The 18,592-nt window shown below is 37.7% G+C and overlaps 1 protein-coding gene across 8 annotated transcripts in view; it reads left to right on the top strand.

The window, feature by feature from the left end:
• The window catches only part of TENM3 (teneurin transmembrane protein 3), a gene marked incomplete at its 5' end in the record, with an annotated part of 318,571 nt that overhangs the window by 167,870 nt on the left and 132,109 nt on the right, over positions 1 to 18,592 (top strand). For 6 of the 8 annotated variants that reach the window (XM_084263689.1, XM_084263690.1, XM_084263686.1 and 3 more), the window contains one exon: positions 12,864 to 13,101. In XM_084263689.1, coding sequence (XP_084119815.1) covers positions 12,864 to 13,101 — 238 coding nt within the window. Of the gene's footprint in view, positions 1 to 12,863; positions 13,102 to 18,151; positions 18,245 to 18,592 lie in introns of all 8 variants that reach the window. The other 2 variants (XM_084263684.1, XM_084263683.1) reach the window with 1 other exon arrangement.

Below are 18,592 nucleotides of genomic sequence, written 5' to 3'. Positions count from 1 at the left end.
CAGGAGAATAAGTTTAGGTGGAGGGGGTGTGATAATGCTAGAAATAGAGGGGTGTTTCCCACAAGTAGAAGACAGCAGGCTTTCAGGGACTCCTGTCATTGAGATTGCCCCTGGCTCTATGACTGTGTAAGATCTTGTCCCCCTGGCTGGGGCATCGCTTGCTTTATGAATCAGCTGTGTTACGTGGCGAGCAAGCTGTCTTCCTAAGTGCTCCCCCAGCATACCCAGAAACACTTTTGCCAAATATGTAACTGGTGAAATGACAGCTGTTAGGTATAAAGGGAGTTTACACACTTTCTGCACATAAATAATTTGAAACTCAATATCTGTTTATGTAGAAATTAGATTACTATTAGAAGGTTTCAGATCCATTATTTTTTAAAAATTCATACACAGAATTTGTAATTTTGCCAGAAGGACATAGAATTGTCGTGAATCATTTTCTTTAGTCTTTGCTTACCCCAGCAGAAGCAGCAATGTCTCTGATGCTGCTGCAATTGCTTGAAAAGCAGGAGCATTGTGGAGTTCTACGTGGATTTGCTACCAGACTTCATCATTTTTCTCTGGACTGTAGTGATTCACTTAGTGCTTATTTGTATATTTTTGCCATTGTTTCAAAACCATTTCTTTTAGCTCTGCTTTTTTTTTGGGAGGGGGGGTATGTGTATAGTATCTAGTTAGGTATTTAAATCAAAGGGTGTCGTTGCAAGCTGTGATTTCTTTACCTTTTATCTGTTCTGACAGTGTCTGTTTTAGAACTACAGCAGCGTTATTAAAAGGAAGAGCTTAGCAAGACATGAATCAGCCATGTTTTTTTAAGGAGCTTGATTCAGGCAAGAAGCTGTAAAGTTGAGCTAGAAACTGATGTGAAAGATCACTGCTGAAACAGCTTTGGAGCAGCAGCACAACTAGGACATAATGAAAATAAGAAAAAGGCAAAGCCTACAGTCATTTATGGAAATGCATATGGAATTTAAATGTAAGAAAGACTTATTTTCACAATGTTCTGTGCTGCTTTATTTCTTAAAGTATTCTTAGAATTTCCCTCCCAAGTTTATGTTTATTGTTGGATATAATTGTTATCATTAATTGTAGTACAGTCTATACAGCCTATAGTAAAGCAGTCGAAGCTGCTCAGTATACTGCTGTCCTTCATAGCAATTGCAGAATAAATACTGAATGCATACCATTAAATCACTCTTGGTGTCCACTGATACCTCTGAAATTATAGATTTGCTGCAAATGTTGTGCTAGATATGTGAGAGTTTGGTTGGTAAGTTACATGAACTAAGACAGACTGAAAGGTAGTTTTTGTTTCAACTCTTACCAATTCAAAGTTTACATTTGATTTGAGGGTTAATGACTGACTTCCTTCTGAAAAGGGAAGCAGCTGTACTGGAAAACCAGAACATCTTTTAAGAAATCTTTTCCACTGGATTTGTTCTTTTGATTGATACCTAACTAGACTTGATTGTCATTAGAATAGAATAATACCTTAGTAAAATCAAGCAGGTTTTTTTTTTTTTTTTTTTAATGTAAGGAGGAAGAACGAAATTCTAATTCACATGTAAGCCTAAAAGGCTTATTTAAAGTCATTAGAGAACAATAGTTCCTCAGTTTTCTCTTGTGGAGCCCTCCCCCTCATATGTGTTTCTCTTCCCTGACACAGTTAGAAGGAAAAAGTATTTAAAAGCTATTTTGGAAGCTTGGTTTCCCTATTCTTTTCCTGTCTTTCATGATCTGCATATTCATCATACTTGGTAAGAGGGATCAATTAATTGTTCTGGAGACAAAAATTCAGCTGGTGACCTACTGCTTCATTTCACTCTTACTCACGTCCCTCCAAGTTTTTGCCTTTAACTCTAGAGGCCAGGATTAAACTCCTTTTTTAAAAGTCAAGGCTGTAGAGTAAGTATCTTATTTTTGTGTTTTCCATGGAAGTTTTGGTAGTTATGATATTTTTAAAATAAAATTGTATATGCTTTCTCATTTTTCTTTAATTTTCCTCTTAGCTGTTCACTTAGAATTTTCACTTAGCCACGTCTCCTCTGTGTATTATTCATTCATCCTCTTTTCTGTTCAATTCTACCTTTCTCCCGCCCCGCCCCCGTGGTTTTCTTTTCATCTCACTGCTCCTGTTCCTTTTTCATTTCCTCCAAAGCAAAACATTAATCCCTCTTATCTGAGTTCTTTCAAATCTGATGAAACAAACTCACCTATTTGTGCCTAGAAGTTTTATATTGTGTTTTCCCATTCCTAGCTTATCTTTCACAGATTTTATTAGTGTGGCCTTGTGTTCCCAGACAAGGCTGAGCATGCAGAAATTGGTCAAGAATTTCATCACTTGCCTAATTTGGGTGTCTTTTGGATTTGTAAATTTACAAAAGTGTTCAAGAGGCACCGTTAACCTTAAAAGTCTATGACAAAAATTCAGTTGACATAATTAGCGAAGAATTTTCCTCCTGGCTCTTGGAATGGAGGAAATTGAGTGGTTTGCTCCTTCTTCATGAATGTCAGCCATATGTCAGTAAAAGTCAGGTTTAGTAAACAGTTCAAGAGTCTTTCAATGGTATTTCATTTATTGGGAAGAAAGGCTTGGTTTTTGCAGCACTGGTTGTGTCAGCTGTAAGCATTACGTACTCATGGCTTGTGTCAGTTTTCAGGTTAAATCTGTTCAAAGTATGAGGGGTTTTAACCTGTATAATAGTAAATGTGCTTCTAAAGTAAATAGCTTCAGCAATTTGTTTTTCCTGGAAGTGTTAAGAAATAAAATCAGAAGGCAAAGAAAAACACACAGTCATAGCTCACTTTGCAATAATGATTTTGGATAGAAACCAAAATTATCTAACACTTGAAAATGCTAGGAAATCTATTAAGAAGTCGTACATCAAACTTTGCAATCCATACCACACTCTAGTTAAATGTGTGGTGTGAAATGAGTACATACATTAACACACTGTCATTTTGCCTGAGCCAGGATCATAGAACTTAGTTTACAGCTGAAGCATGGTACTTTTTTGTTACAACATTTATTTGTCACAATTTTGGCAGTCCAAGTTAAATGGCTATCTGTATTTGGTATAAATACAAGGTGCTAAATGAGCAGGAAATGGGATATTCCACAAGTTCTCACCCGTGTTTTTCAGGCAAGCTTTGACTGCGTATTAAAAAAAATTCAGGTTAATTCCAGTCCCCTGTCAGTGTTTTGGAAAGCTGATTTCTCCTCCTCCTACAAAGTTTTTCAGCTGGACTTCATTTTTCTTTCGTGCTTTCTTTTCTTTCAGTGAAAACCTGACTCCTCTGGTTAAAAAGCTAGCCTCAAAATGTACTTCGCCACTGATTTCAGTGAGTTACTGAAGCTAATAATAATTGCGTAAGTCTCTCACTTCTGACTCTAAAGAAGGAAGAACGATGGTCTGATTTATGAAGATGCAAACAAATCTATTTTCAATAAGAACAAACATGACTTTAAGTGAAGGCTGCAGGCTTGGTGATCATCCCATCCCCCACCCCCCAGAGTATTGCTCTGGGAGACTGCTGTCCCCCAGGGAAAAGAGACTGAGCCCACGGTCCCACCAAAGCTCAGAATCCCACTGCAGAGAAACCCAGCCAGGAGCACACCACTAAAAGTTGTGTTACTGTATTTGTAATCTCTGCATAATGTAAGCTGAATGTCATTTTTGTGTCTCAAGTGAGCAAGCTTTTGTCACCTCTCGCTGTGTGATAGCATCTTTTCCCAGTTTGATCTCCAGGTAAATTGCAGGAAATAAGTCAATGACATTTTACCATTAGAGGGTTCTGTTTGGCTTCACAGACCTTGGGTCCTAAAGAGAGAATAGAAATCATGCCTGTTAGTATCTCTGCTAAGTACTGTGTGGGTTAGCCTGGGGTGGAAGGAGATGGTGTTTATTTAACAGGACAGCAGGGACAGCGGGATTGTAAGTACACTTGCTTTTAGTTCATTCTGTGCACATAGTTGCCATCGTGCATTTTATGTTATCTGTTTTGTTTCTTTTTCTTGTAAAGCAAAATCATAAGTATGTTACCCCAGCAGGTTAAATTTCAATTTACTTTAGCATTGTTTCTGTACTTTTCGTTTTTCACCTTTCTTCCTAAATACCTCTGGGAATACAGAGGCCTCTATTAGGAAGGTTGGTTGCTGAACTAGTTCTGCTGTAGCTTCTTTTATTCAAACTGAAATATTTATCTCTGTTTCTGATTTCATAAAGCGATTAAGCCATCCTCAATCAAAAACCCGCAAAGTTTCAGTTTACTTCGTTTCTTTAAATGTCTGCAATGTGGATGGCAGTACCACCAGCATTTTCCCTTGATCCAAGTGAATTTGTTCTCCCAACCTGAACTCTTTCACCGCATAGGCTTTTGTTACTGGCTTTGGTTAGCCAGTCTCTGGTATGGTGCCATGGACAGGAAGGGCACGTATCACTTTATGGTACTGAAATTAAAGAGACTTTCCCTGATGCAATATTGACTGCATGTTACATACGTATTGAAGGGGTTAATGGAGCGGTTGCAGGCTGGAGGTGGATAGGTAGGAATGCTTTGAGAATCGATTCCAGCTAATGGAAAAAATGTTTTAAAAGTGAGCTGGTTCAGTTCCCACAGTGAACAACAGAGAGTGGAAACAACATTTAATAAACCTTTCCGAAGTAAATCCTCCGATTTTTCCTTTCACCACCATCTGTGGAAGAAAAGCCTACTTTCTTCTCAATGGGCAGTATTTCTTCCCACAGTGTATTTGCCTTACTCTGTTAGGTATCAAGAGAAAGCTCTTTAAGTCTTTGGACCAAAAATAAAAAAAAAAAAGTAAAGTATTTTTGGTTCATATGTCCTCTAAGACTTAAGTTTTATTGGCTTCATGCATATGTATTTTAATGTTGGGTTAAGAAAAAATAACCGGATGTACGATTCCTAGTCAACGGCCCATAACTATCTGGTTTCCAGTAAATCAAAGAAGTTTTAACTGTGTGCATCTTGGTTTATAAAGGTGGAGGCTGCAAATGAAAGTTTCTGTTGTACTTGGATTATAGGGGAATGTTGCATCTTCTTACTTGTGTGTCACCTCAGTTTTAAAAATTAAGGCACTTAAAAGCAACAGGTTGTGTTTGCTCTTACAAAACTAATACATGATTATGTCTGGGTTTTTTTCTGTGTAGTTCTCATGCAGAGTTGAGAGGTTTACAGTACTATTTTCCCTTTGCTAATTAAGATTATTATATACAGATATAGATTAAGGAAGAGGTTTTGTTCTATCAATAAACCTCACTGAAAAATCTGAGGTTTATTTTGCGTTTGAGAATTGGCACTGTTCTAGGACATATTTGTTGTGAACCACGAACAGTCTTTATGAAACCTGAAGAAGATTTGTGAAAACAGCCTGTAATAAAAATCACACATGCTTCATAAAACACTACTTGATAGATATCACTTGCACCATTAAGAACTAAACGACAAAGGATGTAATTTCAGTTCTGGCATGCAATATTAATCGAAAGCCTTTAAAGCATCTTGCTGATGGGAACTATGACAACATGACATTGAAGAATTACGAACTAGAGACATCTATCTTAATCAGATTTTCAAAGTAAATGCCATAAAATAGAAAGTTATTTTATCTATCTTCACAGGGTCACATATCATATAGGCTATACAGCTTTTCAGCTTGTTTATGCTAAAAATACCAGGGACAAAAAAAAAAAATAAATCTGCCTTTCAAGTAAGTTTGAAGTTCAGTTCGTATAATTCAGAAAGTTTTTGTGAAAAGGTTGTTAGTAACTGATGCTTTCTGTTTGCTGCAGTAAGATTTCTAAAACATTTGGAGAACTGAATTATAAAACACAGCTGAGCATGCACAGATTTTATCACTAAATTTGTTGAGAAGATATATTACTAAAGGGATGCAAAATGGAAAGTCAAAGTTACAGATGTACCTTCAACCTGCAGTAACAGTCCTGTAGACAGCACAGTCCTAGTTTTGGCTAGGATATGGCTGGGGCTAAACCACAATGCGTATCTTAAAGGCACAACTGAAAGACGTGGCTAAAATATTTTTTCTTCATTTCCTAGAGTTTGGATTTTTTGTGCATGCCTCATTTCTTTGTCTTCCAATGTGTATTTAACTGGTTCCTTATAATACAGGATATAGGAAATTATCAACATGTACTTTGTGGTTTAAATTGCCAATGTTACATGTTAGGGACTATCCGGCTGCCCTCCAGGGAGCTCCTGCTGCTCCTCTTCTCTTGCCATCTGGTAGATCTTAGACAGACAGCGTGTGCGCACCATGGGACTGTTTTGAGTTCCTCCACAATCATGTAAGTCTTTCTTCTCTTTCTCAGCAGAAGTTTTTACTTTTCTTTATAAAGTGATACAATGTTGATATTTTGCTGTGGTTTAACCCTAGCCAGCAATTAAACACTACACAGCTACTTGTTTACCCGCCTCCCCCAGCCCAGCAGGATGGGAGGGAAGAGTATTGGGAAGAGTAAGAGTAAAACTTAGGGCTTCAAAAAAGGACAGTTTAATAATTCAAATAAAATAAAAATAATAAATTGTAATGAAAAGGAAAATTCTAAAAAAAACTGGAAATAAACCAGCATGATCCCATTTGGTATGGAATATCCCTTTGGTCAGTTGGGGTTAGCTGTCCTGGCTGCATCCCCTTTTAACTTCCCCTCACACCTCGCTGGTGTGAGACTGTGAGAGCAGGACCAAAGGCTTTGGCTCCCTGTGAGTCCTGCTCAACAACAAAAATCCCTGAATTATCAACATTGTTTCCAAGACATGCCCACTACTATGAAGAAAATTAACTCTATCCCAGCCAAAGCCAGCACAGATTTAAAGAAAAACGTGTCATGCGAATACCAAAATTCAAGTGATCTTTATCATTTCTTCCAAACTTGGGCTCCATGAGCAAGGCAATGCAGTCTTTCAGAGCACATCCTGCAGTTAAATTTGCTGGTAGTTTCTCACTCCCAGGAAGTTTGTCAGGCTGTCAGACCCTACAGGCAGTGTACTGGTGAGGAGGCAAACATTGGCCCACTTTGATCAAGCTACTTGTATGACTTTTTCTCATTTTATATTATAATAGTATACATGCGCACACACACAGGATGCGTATCTTGATCAAAGTGGCCTTGTCACTTCTCCCCGTTCTTGTTGCCACGCAGCTAGCACAGGAGCACGGAGAGCTTCAAGAGGAAGTTGGCAGCAGCGACTGCGGGTTAGTTCTGTTTCCATCTGTATGTCCATTACATGTGAAGGCGGAAAGGGATAGCGCAGGCTGACAGCACTTCAAAGGGAAAGGGCTCTCCAGTGGTGGTAGGTGCTGTCACCTCATTCTTTGGGTTGAGTCTGTGGTTTGGAATTTGGCAGGGCAGAGCCACTTTGGACACAGAGAAGGTTAGAGAAATATTTGGGATGAACCACAAAGTGAGCAGATAGAGTAAGTTATCTTGGGTTGCCACTACAGCTCGTGTTAAATGATCAGAAAGCAAACTTGGAGTCTTCCACACCGTGGCAAAAACAGTACACTGAAGCAGTGGTTCCTTCAAAAGACAGCTTTGCCTAATTCAAAGGGAGCATTTAAATACATAATTTTTCTCTAAACCCGTAACCTTTTTTTTTCATTCATCAAATATGTGCTTCTCGTGAAAGGTGCTCCCAGACCAGAAACATCTGGGGTGAATGGTTTTATTTGCCTGCAGAATCACTGAAGTCACAGCCATAGTGATGCAGATAGCCAGTCTTACCCCTCCATAAGCAGGGACTTAAAAAAAGGAGCTCCTGTAGGAGCTGTAGGAATAATTAAGCCATAATTCCCACTCTCTTCAATTTGCAGGGATTTTCAAGGTAAGTCCCGCTTCTACTCACAGTGCTTTTGGAAATATATCTGTGTGTCAATTAGGTAAAATTTCAAGTCCATCAAAGTGTTTTATTGAGGAAATCAAACCAGTCCTTACGGAAATTACTTTTGACTGCTAGCAATCAGGAGCTAGCAGACCCGGGGCCAGTGACCTGGAAATGAAAGGTTATCTTTCTTGTTACCAGTTTTCTAAAACATTCCATCTATGCCAGCTGCTTACTTCTGGTATATAGTGCGGATATTTGTGTACTCTTCTACAGAGACAGAGTGAATGAGCAAAAAAGGAGCAACCTGGCTAGGAAGAGTTAAGACTCTCATAGACATAGGTTCTGAATTATATTATGTTCACATTTGAAATGTTTGTATCATAATGGAAGTCTTCGCTTTTGTGTTTGTCATGGAAACTCAAAGTTAACGTTAATTATACACTATTAAAAAGCCTAATCTTTATCAAATGGAAATCACCTCTTTTTCCTAGATGAGTAGCTAGCTGACAGGTCTCAGTGATCTGTTTGTTAGGGAAAGGCTATCACACAAAATGTGCAACAAATTACTTTTTTATGGATACTTGGTCTACTCTTTCTGAATTAACCCCTTTCCTATAAATGACAGTTATCATAAATGTCACTCCTTTTTGCTTCCACATATGCGTTTTTCTGTATCCTTTCTCATGCTGTTCAAATTCCGTAACAATTAAATGATAAAATTAATTAAATGTAAATTACTTTTTGAAAAAGAAGAGAGAAAAAGATTTTGTGAAAGGCTACAGCATGCATGTAATTTACCTCTACAACTGAAATGGCTGCTTTGCTTCACTGTGTTTCCCTAGGGTAAATAACAATTTAAATGTGTTTTGAAAAATTCATATAACTGTAGTAAGACAGCTTTCTACCCGATTTCTTGTGACTTTTCCGAGTTCTGTACATATGTTTGCATGCATAATTATCTGATGCTGACTTATGCAGCAAATGCCTCAAAAATGTGGGGCTTTTTTTGTTGTGCCTGAACAACTTGAATGCACAGGCTGGTTGCTGGGCCAATTTGCATTTGCTTTTTGCTGCAGAAATCATCTTGCTGCAGAACTCGTCTCTGTAAGATGAATGGAATTGCTCTGCAGTCATTAAGAACTAAACCGAACAAGGAAGTTTTAATTTAAGTTACCATTTTTAGGTATTGGCCCACCTGTACCCATATCTGTTTATTTCTAGTGTAAAATTTAGTTTAAATCCATCAGCATAGCATTAAAAATCCAGTTTAAAGCAACTGTAGCTTTCTGTAATAGATTTTCAGCATTTCAACACAGTTGTACTTTATCAGATTTGAATGCTCTTTATTCTTCCTGACAGTCTATAAAAAGAAAATTCCTAATGAGTGGTTTGTTGTGAGGGCCCTGGCCAAGTCCCAGGACCACTGATTCTTTCACTAATTAAGGGAAGAACTGTTTCCCTCTAGGATTCCCGTTTTCCAACAAGTTATTGATAGAAAGGAAGAAGGAGTTACAGGGGTCTTGGTTCTGGTTTTGTGGCACATGTAATATTTTTTTTCACCGGGAGTAGTCTCCAGTGCTGTGGAACTCATGAAGTATGTATCTTTGTCATGAAACTCCCACTGTCTTTATCGATTTCAGTACTCTTCTGGCTGTGATGCTGACTTCTCAAACCTGTGTGAATCACTTAATATCTATGCCTCGGTTTCCCTGCATGTACAATGATGAGAGTATTTTCCTAATGTCGCGAGGATGTCAAGAAGCTTACTTACTCCATAAGACTGATAGTTTTGTGTAGAAGTTGCAGTAATACTGAAAATTAGTCTTCAGCTATTAACTCTTCCAAAAGAGGAGTTAAAAATGGGGTGGGGAGGGATCTGACTCCAGCTAAAGAGCAGCACTCAAAACATGACTTGTGATGATTGTATCTTCCTCGCAAATCAGTGGTGTGAGCTTGGGGTTTCTGTTAGAAGTTGTGTGGCAATCAAAAGAGCTGTGGATTCAGGAAATAGGGCAGGTTAAGAAAAGATCGAAAGAGCAGTACTCGGTGATCTCTCATCCAGAACGACAATATAGGACTGAGAAAGTTTAGACGAATATGGATTTTAGCTCCATTGATTTATGGAAAATCTGATCTTGTTAGGCTCAGTTCTACCTGTAGCTCTTGCTCAATTAGAAGAGGAATAAATCATTCCAGATTTTTCAGGCATTTCTGATTCTGTGGAGGCTGTAGATTCCCTGCCAACTGAAGTCGCCCCCTGACACTAGGAAATGTCACCTGGCAGCATCCTATGGAGAGACACAGCAGGCTTTGAGGACGTGTGATCTTTGCAAAGTTGCACTTGCTGTGCTCTTCTAGCTCCCTTCTAGCCTATGCCTTATGGTTGCAAGCTCATCCCAAAACTCTGTAGTTACTCTGTAGTTTCAGTGTCAGCAATGTTTACGTGATATATAGCAGAAGGGCTCTGTAGGTTCATAGTAAGTTTCTGGGGGAATACTCTAAATCCTAATTGGTGGACTGAGTAGCTGGCCTGTGGGCTGAAGAATGCAGTTTCACTTCTCCTGCATTGGTGTACTTACAAGATCTGTACATTTATTCAGGGAGTGCATAAATAGCCCTTACAGAGCTTTTACCACCCCTCTTCCTCAATGGTAGAGCGTGAGAAGGTCTGACATCTACTTGAGAGAAGCCTGCAGGCCTGGCGTGGTACCCTTACTCACACGCTCCTTGATGCCAGAGAGCAATGTTATTTTTTTCCTCTACTGCGTCCTTAGCAGAGGATCTGCAAGATCTTTATTACTAAAAACGATAGGTTAAAAGATTGATTTTCAGCTGAGATTTTAAATGAGAGGTGAAATTAATGAAGAAGAGAGATGGGAGAATAATGTTTCAGCTGGTAGGAGCTGCAGAGGAGGATGGTGTTGCATTGGTCACGGCAAAACTGTTCAACAAGGCTAGGCAGGTAGGATGGTCAAGAAAGGGAATAACAAAGACAAAAGTCAGGTCCTTCGGACAGTTTTGATTACATAATATATTTGATTAAAATACAGTATTGAGAATGATATAATTTCACTTGCGTTTTTTCTGTTTTACAGTTAATCCTTTATACATATACGTGCTTACACAGACATAAGTGCACATACATGTCTATATATACATATACACCTATATACGATAGACTATGGGCCCGCAGGTAATACTGCGCCAGCTGATAAATAGCTGGTAATCTAAATCTGATGAAACTTTAAGTATACATGGCCAAAAGTCTCTGCTAGTGTTAGTCTGTTAACTTTGCTTTCACTAGCTTGTTGAAATATGGCTTGGCACCCTTGATGGTGGTTGCAATCACATGCAGTGACACCCTTTGTGGAGGTGATGGTAAAGACAAAGCTGATCAGTTGTATCCTCCCCTGAAAGCAATTTTTCATTAATATATGGGGGATTTGGTAATTGAAAACCTTGTTGGCAATGTAAATGCTGTTGTTGCTGTGTTAATGACAGATCTGGCATTGCTGCTCTTTGTGACAAAAGTGGTATTGACCACACAAGATAACTGGAAAGGGAGGGGAATGGGGTTCTTGAAAAGGAACCAAAGGCTGTATTTTCTGTTTAAGCTTAGCACGTCTATTCTTTAACATTCTCCAATTTTCTTGTGTTCACGACATGAGAAATTACTCACTGTTATTTTTGCTTATAGTAGTCACCTGTAAGTTATTGGAAACATCTGTTTCAACAGAAATACTTTTCTCGTGCTCCCTGCACTGAGGAATTATTATTGGGTTTGTACCAATTTGCAGTTATAACCCATTCCAAACAGGGAATTGCTTATGAAGATCAAACAACTAATTTACAAACTATGTGAAAGCATTTACACTGTGGGCTAAGTGCAGGCCCTGTATCTTCTGCTTTGCTTAAGACTTGTATTTATATTATGTTCTGCTACATTAGTTTAGGAAAATGATTGCAATTTGAATTATATATTGTTAACTCTTACATTTTTAAGTGTCATCAGTCATTGCTAAATCATGATAAATGAAGGGTCTGGAGGGTTTTTTCAGATTTTGTGTTCAGTGTGTTGTATGGCAGGGTTTGTCTTCTAGTTATGACTTATTTACTACTGATTTTACAGAACACGTTAAAACCTAACATTGATGGAGGTACTTGATTGTGGGTTTTGCTGTTCTGGGGTTTGGGGTTTAAGATTTATGGGTGTTATGTGCATTGGTTAAGTCAAAAAATATTTCCTTTTGTTTTGATGGCCTGACTCTCTGATCACCTGTGACTTACTCTAAACTAGTTATATTGCATAGTGTGTAATTGGAAAATCTGTTCTGTGTGTGTTCTAATGGATGTGACGGTCATTAAGTATATGAGTCTTCTGACGTTGTAATCAGATGTGATTCAGTCTGTTAAATATCCATGAAGCAACATCTGCTTCACAGAGTGACCTTCTGCTAAAGAATACTTAGCATCTATTAGCAGATCATAGTGCAGATCTGCCTTATTTGAAATGCACTAAACTAGAGTAGTCTACTGCTGTTTAGCAACTAGCTTGTAATAATTTATTGCAGTTAAATACAGCTTAAAAAACTCCATTAAATAATTACAGGGATTATATGCATTTTGAAAACCTTTGTGTTCTACTGAAATTACCCATTTAATTTCAGGGTTGGTTTGTTAAAAAAAGCTGAAATCTAAAGGCACGTTAGGGGATCCGTCAGATGCTATTTTCTGTAGGTGTTAATAAAACCAGATTAAAAAAAAAAAAACTGAAACAAATTAAAACCAAAAGCAATTTTACCATCTGTTGTATATTAATTAGAACTTTGTGTATCAAGGGTAAACTTGCTCTTAGAGAATGTCACTGAATGTCTGCTAATAGAATAATATGCAAATATAGTAGATTCTAGGATTATGTTGAATTTCTCATTCTGTTTTTGTTGTAGCAAATGCTAAGATGGTGTATAACCAACTTTAATTTTCTTTCTTCTTAGAACAACCTCCAAACAACCAAGGCCAGTCGACCCTGCAGCCTTTACCACCTTCTCACAAGCAACATTCAGCACAGCATCACCCATCCATCACCTCACTTAACAGAAACTCACTGACAAATAGGAGGAATCAGAGTCCGGCCCCGCCGGCTGCTTTGCCCGCCGAGCTGCAAACCACACCTGAGTCAGTCCAGCTGCAGGACAGCTGGGTCCTTGGCAGTAATGCGCCACTGGAAAGCAGGTAATTACTTAGGTACTATTACAGACTGTGGCACTTCTACACAAAGTAGATGAAAGTGATGAAAGATGACCAGCAGCTAATACTTCCCTTCATTCAGTAAACAAAACTGAAAACTTTTCAGTACTAAAAAAATCTGTTCTCTCTCGCAAATCTACAATGCCCCACTCTTTCCTTACGATGCTTATTACAGAGTATTAGCACTAGGAGCATTTATTATTTTTTCCTGGTAAACATTTTCCTTCCTATTCATAATCTGTAACTTTTGACTGTTGGGAGATGTTTCTTGCCTTGCTTCAAAGGTATTATGTGTCAAATCCATGCTGCCATGCAGATTGGATGTTAAGGAACTTTCAGTAGTATTGTTTCACCCTTGTACTTAGTCTCCTTAAATAAATACTGATGTGAGACCAGGTGTTTATTAAATAAAGTTGTCTGGGATTTGGTGAGATGAAGGAGCTTGCTTCCTCCTGAGAGAATGATATGTTTGTCCTCTTTTTTTAATTTTTCTTTTGTCTTTTAGAATTGATAACTGGCTCTAGGAAGATAGTATCTAATACAAAGGATGACACTAGCTTCTCTAGATGCAGAATGATCTGTTAAAAAAAATCTTACAGGACTTACTGGCACAAAGCTGAATTTACCTGCAGTGATTAATTAATGCTCATGTAACACTCAATCAGCACTAATTTTTTATTAACGAAAGCCATAATATTCCAATTTAATTGTCAAACTGAACATTTATAACTATATCAAAGCTGACAGTGATTGTTGAAAATGTTTATGAAATAATTTTTGTTTATCCTCTGAATCCCTTTAAATTATGTTTGTAGCAAAGTAAATATAGTCCAGCTGATTTTGACTAATTTAAAACATGCATGACCTTAAGATTCTCAGTTAGGTAGTTTTGTCCTTGTAGGTGCTACAGGCAACTCTTCTGTCAGGCTGTTGGGAATGGCTATTGAGTTTCTTAGTTTTCTTGGACCCTCCTGTATTGCTTAAGAGACAGAAACTGTGGAATAGGATTCCACTAAAGGAATATGATGATCATACTCAGACAATTTAGTCTATTAAGAAAGAGTTTCCTTACAGTATCAAGTAAGTTTGTAGTGGGAATAAGATCTTTGAAGTGAGATGCTGGTTAATCATTAGTAGGAAGGTAAGGTTTTTAATGTTTGCTTCTATTATATTTATTGTGCTTATGAAGAAAAAGACATGGAACTTGAATGAGAATACCACTTCCAACCTGGAGTAAATACTTTTTTTGCCAGGTGGAATATTTTCGTCTTTTAAATGTTCCTGATGAAAAGCTAAGGGTATTTGAGTGTTCAAGTTTTGAACACTTGTGAATGAGCTGAAATGTGAAAATTTGACATAAAAACTGACAGAGCCCTACTGTAGTTTCTCTAATAGTCTCACTTGGTTGGAACTCTGGAGGTGAAGAACCCATCTTATTTGTCATTGATTTTTCCCTTTTTGGTTAAGGTTCCCTACTGAGTGTGATTCTTAGGCTCAGTTTCAACTATATTAACAACTTTGTGATAGGTCTCTTCCTTCATCTTTTTCTCAACCTAAAGAAAGTTTATTTCATCTTTGGCAATATTTTAGCTTACGCTCAAAGTCAGCTTTTTTCTCTCCTTTTTTTTATCTGACTTAGATGACGGCCGTTTAGAGGTACAGAATGTGAATGTCAGCATATATACATCACTTTCTATCTCTGTAGGCTCATATTGGTGATGAGTGGCATAAAAATGACATATAACCTGCTGTCATGTATAGCTAGATAGTTAATAGGCTTTTTTTGTGTATGTGCATGTAGGTGAGAGGGATGTATATGTAAAGCCTGAGGGTGGTTTTAGTCCCTATCGTTTTGCAGCAGCAATGGAGGTGACTTTGAAATACGTATTTCATAATATTGGAGTCAGTTGTATATTTAATAGAGTATTCTGCAATTCGGCTTTCTGTAGAGGTAATACTTTTGTGTAAAACATTGCTGTTACTGGTTAAATGAAGGAACTGTGAGATGACAGATCAATAACATCCAACAGAAATTCCAATTTATGGGGTTTTTAATATAAAAAGATTCTTTGCTTAAAATTTTATGAAGGTCTAAAACTGTAGCTTGGATTATATGAGTGCTGCTTTCATCTTCGATGCCATTTTTAAATGACAATGAGGTTACTGAGGAATGGCAGAAATTGTCCTCACTCCATTTGGGCTGAGTAAAATCTATATTTTAAAAAAAAAATAAAGGGCAAGACAGTAAGAAAATATTTCCTGCGGATTTCTGACGGACTGCAGGACCATTTCCTTGGGCATTTAATTAATTAATTAATTAATTAATTCTTCACTATTGGACTCTTCCTCCCCACACCTGCTGCAAGTTAGGTTCAGCTGTAGACCTAATGGCTCTGCTGGATAAGTCAGCACCGTATAACAATATTAACTTTAAAATAAATTGAAAATCCAGACTGTATTGAATAACTTCCCACTTTGTTCTTTGAATTAACTGTTCGTACAGACAAAATCGTGCAAATTCATGGCTGCATGTCCAGTGTCTGAATACTATCAGTTATGGTTATGTAATTAAATATTAGTAGGGTTTTTATTATCATTGGTCTTTAAGTTTTTATTCACCTACTGGTTTTAGTAATGAGTTCTTGAGCACCAGGATCATTAGTTACATTCTCATGGCTTTGCGTTCTAGTAGGAAAAAAATCACTGGTATTTAAAAATACTTAGTAAATCACTTACTTAAATGCTTTCTCCATTAAATATTTGAATGAGAAGAGTTTTTCTAATGCAGAATCAATTATTTATGTTAGAAATGTGTAGAGGAAAAAAAATATTAGAATTCATAAATTCATTGGTAAAAGTAAGCTGGTAGCATCTCTTAATGCATTTCTCAGGTAATATTTAATTACTTGTAGGCATTGAATGTCTAAGATAAGTCTGTCAGCAGGGGAAATATGCATATTTCAGTCAAGGAATAAATCTCTGAGAATCTTATATGTAACTTTATTTGGTATCTGTGCTAATGTGTCAATGAATCAAAGAAGAGCTTTGCTTTTTCTTGACTTGCTGTATAAAGCACCTAATTTTTTGAAAGGTGGATGTATTTTGTATGATGGACTGTGAGGTTTTTTTATAACAAAGAAACTGACATGTTTTTCATTATCTATACTGATATTGCTTCATCTTCTCTTACTCCTAACTTACATATAAAAATAGATTGCGTAGGAACATTATTCAGTTATTTATCTAATAATTTTACTGAGAAGTAAGAGGGAACTGGGTGAAAAAATATTTAATGGCTGCAAAATATTTCAGAACTTTGAAGGATTAAATTATTTGAATACCTCAGAAGTGATACAGACAAAACAATTCCTAGAATGTATTACTTCAAAACCCTTCTGCAAGCTTGAGCTAACCCTCATTTTAGAATGCAAAGATTTTTAGAAACTCCTAAGTGTGATGAACATACCCATATGTCTTTATTGAGGTGGATTGCCAATGAAGCTAGTGCCTTCAGTATTGATTAAGGTGTGGAAAGGGTGTTGATAGTTTCCAGAGAAGTATTAAATCAATTTGTGTAGAGGCTGATTGATTGTCTGCAAAAGCACAGTGTTGCTGGAGGTTAAAGTCTGCTCAGAGCAGCTATTTTATGCATTCCACCCACTAAAACAGTGCCTGATTTAATCACATTCAAAATTGTTCCGTTCTGTAAGTCTTACAGGTTTTTACACATGGACTTGATTAGATGTGTTGCATTTATCAAGAAGGCATGATAGAAAATAAAGGCAGAAACAGGGTGGAGTTCAGGTCCAGCTCTTCTGCAGCCCCCATGTGTCATTGTGGGCATGCCACATTGCGAGTCGGCAAGCGGGGGAAGCAGGACTCTACTTAGATTGCTGAGGACACGAATGCTTTTCTTAGAGATTGACATGCCATAATTATGGGGTCAGTACATACACACGCCAGTCACGTTCATTAAGTCAAACAAGCAGTATTGTTTTCAAAGTCTGGATAAAAACGTTCTGTTTTCTTTTGACATTTTCATGCAGTCGGGTGCTCACCAAGCATCTGTGTTTGAATCCTAGCGCACACCGGGCCCATATGCTTATAAGCTTCCCTTGGTGTGAATAGCATCTTACTTTAGATTTTTGCTTCATCTCTCTGGCATCCTTCCTATTCAGAAATCCCTTGCTGACACCACGAATACTTGGAATTTGACCATGCTGTGTATTTTGTCCCATCTCTTAGGCAAGCACTGCTAGTTCAGAATTCAGTAGTATTTGCACAGTATTCCTTGAGTTTATAATTCCCCTCTTCAAAGGTATGCAGTCATTGAAGCAAGCATGGGCCCAATTCCGCACAGACACACCCACCCCCAAATAACCCTTTACCAGTTTAGATAGGACAAAAGAAAGACGCAGTTCTGAGCAAAATAATAGAGACTAGCTTTGTTTCTCCCCCTTCATTTTATCTCCATTCCCTGCGGGAGCCAAAGTCTGTGGTCCTTCCTTTCCCTCCCCTGCTGCTGTGCAGTGTCATTTGCAGAACATGAGATCTCCTCTCACTCTGGTAGCCAGCCCTCTGCATATTTTCTGGCTGACCGTCCATGCCAGATAGCCAGCAAGATACTGTCTTTTAATAGTCTCAGTTCAGTTTTATTATTTCATCTCTGGTCCAGCCTCATCAAGTAAACAACATCCCCCACCATGCGCCGTTCAGTCCTTAAGCCTGTCTTGCCACAGGCAGTAGCCAGGAATTTTATTCAAGGACTTGTACATAAATCAGGGATCACTAAAGGGTAGTGACCACCTGATGTTAGCCTTGTAACACCGTGTCTTCAAGTTACAATCCAGAACGTAGTTCAGAGGACAGCAGAGAAGGCAGATAAATCCTGCATTCATATGGCAGTTGCAGTCTTGCACATCTGTGGAAAAAGAAAGTTATGCAACAGAATTACTATATTCTTTTTGTGGGGTCATCTCATTCTTTAATTTGAAATTGCCACTCTAATTTCATCTTTTTGTATCTTTGTGTATAGAGAATTAGGAAATCAAGCAGTCCTTGCAAATGGTCATGACAACCTTATAGAGATGGATGTGTTTTCTCCAACATATCACGATAGCAGTTATGGGTATGTGATTCTAAGTGTTTGCATGATGCTAACTGTTGACACAGAAGACAAAATGTGATTTAAAAAAGATTTGGTTACAGTAGTCAAAAACAGCTGGGACAGACTTCCACATCTTTATATCTGATTTTTTCTTTTTAATTATACTTCAAATAATCTGTCATACTGACTCCTGGTAAATACAAAATAGTGAACTCTGTCAAATCTTGTCTGCTTTCACTTAAGAAAATAAGAGTGCAACTGAGGGTTTTTTTACACTCTCTATGGCCTAATTCTGCAAGCTGTTGCAAACTATTTGCATTCTTACACATTTGCCAGATCTGATCCTTAGTTTGTAATATATTTACTGCT

This window comes from Gallinula chloropus (assembly GCF_964237585.1).
Source record: "Gallinula chloropus genome assembly, chromosome: 4".
NCBI classification, from domain to species: domain Eukaryota; kingdom Metazoa; phylum Chordata; class Aves; order Gruiformes; family Rallidae; genus Gallinula; species Gallinula chloropus.
This window is presented reverse-complemented; position numbering and strand designations above follow the sequence as displayed.